General features: G+C 22.7%; 1 protein-coding gene across 5 annotated transcripts; it reads left to right on the top strand.

The window, feature by feature from the left end:
• Nucleotides 1–20: 20 nt before the first annotated feature.
• Nucleotides 21–8,108, top strand: LOC112599436 (regulator of MON1-CCZ1 complex). Of its 5 annotated transcripts, none has more exons than XM_025346352.1 (14): nucleotides 21–124; nucleotides 1,590–1,753; nucleotides 1,918–2,082; nucleotides 2,748–2,891; nucleotides 2,958–3,135; nucleotides 3,198–3,342; nucleotides 3,433–3,538; nucleotides 3,624–3,759; nucleotides 4,372–4,435; nucleotides 5,833–5,938; nucleotides 6,617–6,854; nucleotides 6,976–7,154; nucleotides 7,329–7,468; nucleotides 7,913–8,075. In XM_025346352.1, exons 2-14 carry the CDS (start codon nucleotides 1,646–1,648, stop codon nucleotides 8,073–8,075), a joined length of 1,872 nt encoding a protein of 623 aa, XP_025202137.1. In that variant the 5' UTR covers nucleotides 21–124; nucleotides 1,590–1,645. The 5 variants fall into 5 exon arrangements, with proteins under 5 accessions (XP_025202137.1, XP_025202138.1, XP_025202139.1 ...); XM_025346353.1 differs by lacking the exon at nucleotides 21–124 and adding an exon at nucleotides 170–507; XM_025346354.1 differs by lacking the exon at nucleotides 21–124 and adding an exon at nucleotides 559–833.
• Nucleotides 8,109–8,893: the final 785 nt, after the last annotated feature.

The following is an 8,893-nucleotide window of genomic DNA, read 5'->3' as shown; positions in this document are numbered from 1 at the left end:
CCTACCTAATTATAATTAATATTTTAAATTATTTTATACTCTGTCGTCTATATCCAATACCTAATGCAATAAAATATAGTATCAATATTATTATTATTGTATCAGAAACTAGAACTATTTAATAGTAAGTGGTAACCCTAAACTCTAAAACAAATCATTAAAATTAACAACTTTTTTTTTTTTTTATATAATCATTGATCTAAGTACCTAGTCAAATGGTGTAACCATTAGCTCATGAATCTGAAATTCAACAAAATAATCGAATCATCGATTATCACAGAATAATAAAACCAAAAATACTTAATAATTAGATTGAAAACAATCGTTTTAGTAAATAATTAATATCATATTATAAGCGTCCTACATAAGGAAAGTTATATTTTTTGTTTCTTGGTTTCTTGGCCGTCGGAATACGGCTGGGCTCTCGGAATTCGAGTTCGAACATCAGACAGCTCGATGGATTAGTCGAATAAGTTTGACGGGCCGGAACAAGTAACAACTTCGTAGGTACGCAGGGAATCCAATCGTTATCAAATTAACTTCAGTCGAACAATCACAATAATAATTTATAATAGTATTTATCAATTTAATACGTCGGTTGTAAAAGTAATAATAGTAATTATTAGTAATCATTGAACGGGTGAACGCCGTTGTAAGTCGTTTATTATAATTTTCGAGCTTGAAATTAACCAATTCTCGTTCGTGTACTTCGTCTGCTCGTCAATTTTTATTGAATCACTACGCGTACGCTAGTTATGTTTGGCTGACGTCTGGTGCATATTGTCAAAACCTGCGCCAATGTCGGTGTATACGAACCCATAGTTCAGTGTCCTGTACGTTTTTATGTGAAACGTGAGTTGAATTTTTATCTCGTAACATTGTCAAACGGACTTGCCAGCGTCGACCACTGTTGATGTTTAGGACCGTAAACCGTTTCGATGTTTGGCTATGTGCAACACTCGCACGATCTTCTATCATGTTTTTTCATTCGCAGTTGCAAGTCGAACAATTTGCGTAAAATTTTCACCAATACATCAATAGATTGACAGCACTCGCCTGCTGCCCTGTCACCATGTTTTAGATAACAAATAAAATATATCTGTTAAGTTATGTATCGTTATGTACTTATATCGTCGGGCGAAATAGTTTTTATTTTAAATCTGTCCAATAAATATCCCTATGGCACCAATCTAAGCGTAGCTTTAATACTTTTAAAGTATAATATTATCTATAGTAAATGGCATTTGATTACATTTTCATGAAATGTTTTGTATATTGTTCTCTAATATTGTATCGATTTGTTCACCAAGCAACAGCTTATTATTATTTATGACACTTAAATTATCATTATAAGAATAATAATATTTATGCCAGTCACAGATTTTCATGCTATGATTGCTAAATGTAATGTAGAGGTCCATGATTACAGTGTTCCAAATTTATCGATATTGATATTATAATAATACAAGCAACTCAAAGATATATTTTACATAGCCTTAGCAATTTGACTATCACTTGACCATTCAGAAAAATGGGTACTATACAATCCATAACTATATTTTTTATAACCCATCTGTTAATATTTACAGATTAAATTATTTAAACAGTGGTTCTAACTATTTGGTCAGCCATTTTAATTTTAACTATGGATGATCATAATAATTGTCTTCAACTGAATGAAGATCCAGTTCAATTTGTTCCTGCAAGTGTAAGCAAAACGACAAATGTGTTTTACGATGAAATAACTGGACAGGTAAAAGAATTCAAAAGATAAAACATAGTTTTAATTATGAAGTTATGATATTTATTTATGATTTAATATTGTTCTTCAATTATCATGTTTAGTATTTACTAAATGTTTTTCTTGTTATAATTTTAAAACTAAATACTTATTATTTATTGTGTATACTGTTTTAGATAATAACTGTTCATTCCGGTGAGCTGACTGAAATAATTGTAACATCTAGTACTCGCTGTAGAGAGAATATGGTGTTTAAAATTGAAGATCGAGGACCAGTATCTTCAATAAAAATGTCCCTGAACTGTAAAATATTAACAATGATGAGAACAGCGTTATCTGTTGTAAGTTTTTGTTAAATCATTTATATATTAATTATTGATACCAAGGTGAAAAATCAAAAGTGTACAGTATAAATATTATAGATATTGAATCATAAAAAACACAATTTAAATTTTTAACTTATTTTATTTTCAAAAATCTCAACATGTTCGATTATTATTATTTGGCACATAAGATTATAGCTGAATAATACATAATGACTAAATAACTTATATTAAATAAACTTATTAATAAAAAATAATTTATGTAATAATATTTTTATAATAATAAAAACTAATTTATACATAATATATATTTTTTTCTAAAACGAATTCAAATTTAAATTTGATAAATGTTAGTATACTTAGATATGTTTATTTATTATTAATACTTAGTTTAATACTTATGCAAAAGTATTAGATGTTTTCTAAATTTATCATAAATGATAATACATTATTATAAGAAAAAAAGCTTCAGTATTATTGAAAATAAATTTAAATCAAATAACTTACAAGTTTTTAATATAATAACTCTTAATTATAAATTTTGAAGTTTGATTTTAGGTTTGAAATAAACAATAATTTATTGTATCAATAATTGTATGCAAATATTTAATCTGTCAAATTTATATTATAATTCAATGTATATTAATTATTTTATTATTATTTTATGTCATATATTATTTTAGGAATTAATGGAAATTAAAGAAAATACATTATTAAGTCCTTATTTTTTGTATTGTAAATTCAAAGGTGCCAAATTGTTGGGCTTTATTTGGACTGGAAATAATGAAATACTATTAATTAGTGATAAAGGTGTAGAACTATACCAGGTAAAATAATATTCTAATACATTTTTAAAGCCGTATAAATTATACTGTTATATTTTTTTATATTAGGTCGAAGGCCAAGTACCTAAGCAACGCATAATTTTTTCTAAATCTATAAATTTACATGTGAATTGGTTTATTTACTCAAATCATTCAAAATTATTATTACTGTGTATGAATTCTTTTGGGGATTTTCAACCACTCCATATTTTACCTGGGAATATAAATAAACTAACTAAATTAGAAGGTATTACAAAATTAATGTAATTAATAATAATTATAACAATTATGATATTTTTTTTTGTGCAGTTGATTTAGATACTTCACTTAATATACCAAATCAATCAATTAGTGAACGTAATATTGTAATGACTACTGTATACAACATACTCAGAATATTAGTTTTACCGACAAGTCAAAGTCGTAATGAAATTATAGTTTTTACATTAAACAAGTATAGTATATAACAATTGAATTATTTATTAATTGAATGTGTTTTATTTGTATGTAAAAAAAAAAAAATACCATTTCTTTTCTATTGCAGAATGATGGCGTTTAAAAAATCACATATTCTAAGATTGACACACAATGGTAAATTATTGATTAATGTGGTTGATAATTTGATTGTTGTTCATTACCAACATACAAAGGTATTTATTCTTAAACTAATGGTATTTATGAATTTTAATTCATAAATATCACAAGTATATTCTATAACTCAAATTTATTGTTTAGTCTTCTTCTGTATTCGATATATATATGGAAGCTGCAAAAGAACATACAATATCACATTATTTACCTATTTTAGATGATCTATCAATCAAAAGAACAATTCCAAGAGAAGGAGGATCAAATTTTGTTACTCATCTTTGTATCCTTTTTATAAGAAAAATATTCAAGTTTTCTCAAATTTATAATTTTAATTTAATTTAAATTCCCATATTTTTTTTTTTTTTTTTGGTCATGAAAATCAGAATAATTATTACAAATTATTAATACTTGATTTTTAAAAACTGAAAGTTAGTAGTTAATTCTTATAAGTAAGACTAGATTTTTATGAGAGTTATTTTATTTTTTAATAATCATTTTCCATTATAACTAACCTATGATTAAGTAATGATTAGTCAATTATAACTTATATCTTAAACATATTCAAAATTTTGTCAGGAAATAATTGTGTAAGTTTTTATCTGGTTTACTATGCCTATTCATGATTCTGAATTGAATCAATGTGAATAAACTTACTATAAATAAACATTAAAAACTATATTATACTATAATTAAATAATTAATTTTAATCAATAATTATGATATTTAGTTACCATACAAATTAAAACTCTGCACTTTAATTTAATAACCTATTTTTTTATGTATTTAATATTCTTTAATTATTACATATAGATAGTTACATTAGTTGTATTTGTTATATATTATTATAATAGATAATATGATCCTATAAAGTTCCTTAATACTTTTATCACAGATTCAAGTATTTGCATCTCGTTTCAACCAAACATGATAATAGATGCTAAATTAGGTTATTTGTGGTATGTACTTAATTTAATATTGCAGTTTTAACTTTTTTTCAAAACTTTTTATAGTTTCCTTGGTGACATAATGTTTTGATTTTAAATCAAATGAGGTGAATGTATCAAAATAATGTTAAAATTATACTATACTAATTCTTTATACTTTAAAAGTAGTAAATATTAAATATTTACTAGCTGACTTGGTCAAAGATTTTGCACAAAAGCTTAGTGTATGAGCATATTATAAGATATTTATTTATTGGTACAATGTGTATAAGAATAAATAAATAGACCACTACATTCTGAATAACACTTAAGCTTTGTAGAAACTGTACCTTATAAGTTATAATATAGTGAATTTATCTCACTTATAATAATTAATAATAATCTTTTATGTAAAAATATATATTATATAAACTTTTATTAATTATTTTATTATGTTTTTTATGTATGACAAGCAAATATCTTACAAATATTATTATATATTTGGAATAGGAGTTCTTTTAGAATTCTTCTATTAATTTAATTATATATACATTTTTATCATTTAAAGTAATATATTTTTTTTTTAATGATGATAAGTGACTAGAACCAAGATTTAATGCCATAAAAACTATTTAATAATACCTTAAATCATTCTTTTAACCTTAACATTATATTTATTTTATTTTACTAAAATAAATTAAATTAATACATATTTTAATATTTAATTTTTATTAATTATATAAAAAAAATTAAATGAGTTATTGATGATAGTAATTTGTTTATGATGTCGTCTTGGGGCTATATTATCCATTCTAAACATACCAAAAATATAAAACTAAAACTATGTCAAATTCTACTATTTTATATTTATTAATAATTAGCATTGAACTAAACAACATTTCTTGAAATATTATTTTATGATAGTTAATTTCACATTAAAATTTAGAACTATAAATATGCATTAAAAATAATAAAATTAAGTACCTACCTAAAAAGGCTATAAAAATGCAAAATGAAAGTTTCACTTATAAAGTATATTCTGTTACATAAATTAAATTGTGTACTTAAAGCACATTTTTCTAGATCACCAAAAAAAAAAAAAAAACCTCTGCCTATATATCTGAGTTCTATTTTTCAAGGTAGCTTATGTCATAAAGAAACTTTAAGACATCAAAACTAACTTCTATATAAATAAATTTATAGTCATGAGAACTCAACTATCATTTAAGTTAAGACGAGCCAAAAATCTATCTGTACCAGAGTATTAAATAACTAAAAAATCCAGTTTTCTATGATGCTTATTTAAATTTACTTTTTATACTTAATTATTATATTATATATAGATACTATAGATTATGAAATATATAGTTTGCATTTATTTTATATACTTACTGAAGTTGAATTATTTAATATTTTAATTTAATTTACAGGCATTTCAAACTGAACTTATCAGCTGTGACCAGATTAATTATTGATAAATGTTCACTTATTGATTTTCTTCTTTTGCGATCAAACTCAAAAGATACCACTTTGGAGGTATTATTATTTATGCTTTTGTTTTAATTTACTTAAATATGTAAATTTATTAAGAATTCTACCACTTTTATCAGCACATTACTAAATGTATCTAAATACTGAAATTGTATTTAATTTACATTGTAAAATTTCAATCTTTTGTAAACTGATGAATAAATAATAATACATATGATTAATTTGTACAAAATATACAAATTAAAATATGAAACTAGATGTTTTTAATTGTTTAGGTGAGTTATAAACAACCTTTACACATTTTACTACATTTTTTTTTTTTTTTGACATTTACCCATTAATAAAATATGTATATTTCAAGAGGTTAAGGTTTTATTTATTTTTTAGAATAATTCCTTGTTAGATAACCATGTTTAAACAGATTTATTATAGGCTTATTACTTAAAAAATTCATATCTTTGTATTGATATATGTATTTATTTATTTATATCTTATACTCTTATATTATAAAAACTATAGCTTAAATATCAAATAATACATCATAAATATTTGTAATACTATTTATGTACAAGTATTTCCATTAAGAAAAATTTTATTGTTTAAATTATATGATTACAATTTTTATGATTGGATACATATATTACCATAAGTAGACATAACATATTGTTATTATACATTATTTATCATTGAACTGTGAATATTATATGTTTGTTTTTAATTTAGGTATTACAAAATATGATTTTACAAAAAACAAGTAATTTGATTGAAATAGGAAATGTTTTTGATCATTTAAATATTGTTTACAAGAAACATCTCAACAATCATATTATGAACACCAGTCCATTATCTAATGACTACATGATTGTTGCTGAATCATTGCAATGTAAAGTTGTTATAGAACAGTTGGATGTTTATGAGCACGTATTTGTAAAATTAGTAGATAAATTGGAGAATACTAAAGGTATGTAATTATTTAAAAATATGCATTATCTAAATATATTAAAGTTCATGTATATTCTACTTTCTAATATTTATTCTAATTTTTAAAGCATAAAAAAATTGATTATTTTTATATGTTACAGACGATAAAAAATTTACAGTTTCAATATTAGTTGAATACATACGATCACTAACAGATAACAAAATCACTATTGAACACTTCCTTTATGAATTACTCATAAACTGTTTAGTAATAAATAAAATGTATTATCAGCTTCATCAGATGGTGCAATACCACATTGTTATTGACTCCAAACCATTGGTGAATATGAATGTGTAGTTAATTAAATGAAGTTTGAATAATCAAAATTTTAATTATTTTTTCTACTTTTAGAAGTTATTTCTAAGAAAGAATTTTTATTAATCCAATTTTGGTAGATTTTATCATGTGTTTAAAGGCAAGGTGTGTATTAATCTAAAACTTGTTTTATTTCAGGCTTGTTTATTATTATCTTTAGAATCACTTTATTCACCAGCACATCAGATGGCACTTGACATGTTGCATAGATTGAATACAGCCCATGAAGAGATAGTAGAAGTCTTACTTTCCAAGAAACAAGTCATTCCGTCCATGAGGTATAACTATCAAAGATATTAACATAACACCATACCTACATATGTTGCATGTCTTACAAACAAAAACATAGCAAACATATTATATCAGCACCAAAATCAATTTATGTTGTTAGCTTTAAAATCATAGTTAATTAACTATTATTAAACTGTTCAGACATATAAACATAAATGTAGCTATACAAAACTTTAAATTTGCACAGTAAATCCCAAATTTACTATGCTGTACATTTGTAAGACAGAAATATACACAAGGCCATGTGACTTCCTTTTAAGACATTTGTATCTTGTAGACCTTAGGCGTGTCCATATTATAATATTTAATTTACTGACTTCACAACATTTACAGTATATGAGTAGCTTGACAACAAAATTAATGATTATATTATGTAAAACTATCACAAAAAAAATTTAATAATTAAATAAATTTATTTTTTGAATTTGCAGATACATGTCAAAGCATAATATGCTAGATCACTCAACTTATAGAAAATTGACTGAAATTGCAATTTCAACTGATAATACAAAAATATTGCATTCCACTAAAGAAGAATTTGTACAAAGAAATGTAACTTCAAATGATAATTTTGATACTAATAACAGAGGATAGTTTTAAAAATTATTTCATTAAGTATTTATATAATACGACTATTATTTAATAATGTATTAAAAATGAAATAACTGTTGTTTATAATTTCAAAATATCAATGTTATAACTTGAAATTATTTATTATTTATTTTATAAATATTTCATAAATTATTTTATAGATATAATATAATAATTTATTTTAAATTATATTGTTAATTTTATTTATTGAAGCATTAAACAAGAAGTATTATATTTATATAGAAAATTAGAATATTTTTGTAATTACCTAACATGAATAATTGATGAGACTTTAATGAGTCATTAAATTTTGATTTATAATAAATGATAGATATATACATTTTCATGTCATCTATTTCTACTTGCTATATAAATTTAATATTAAAATGTGTAGTTAACTTTATTTTACATGAAAAACAAATTTATTTAATATCATTACTTAATTTTTATAACAAGAACTGATAAAATATTAAAATTAATTTTTTTTTATATGCGTTGAATGTAAAACTTTTTAATTATTCATTACAGTGTTCAGAAATGATGTTAACTAATTTCAATAAAAGCAACAAAAAAAAAAATAATAATAATATATAGTGTTGTACAGTATTATAAAAGTAAATATAATTTATTACTAATAACATCATTACTAAATAAATATTTAATAGACAATTTATTGTAGCAATATTATTACATATAAAAAAAAAAAATAAGCCTATTACTTTTCTATTAACATTAAATACAAAAAAAACCTAATTATAAGTTTGGTTTAAATAATATTATACTAAAATTTCAATGTGTATTTCAATAATTAAGAATTATAT

This window comes from Melanaphis sacchari, unplaced genomic scaffold (genome assembly GCF_002803265.2).
Source record: "Melanaphis sacchari strain LSU unplaced genomic scaffold, SCAv2.0 Contig51_pilon_pilon, whole genome shotgun sequence".
Lineage (NCBI taxonomy): Eukaryota > Metazoa > Arthropoda > Insecta > Hemiptera > Aphididae > Melanaphis > Melanaphis sacchari.
This window is presented reverse-complemented; position numbering and strand designations above follow the sequence as displayed.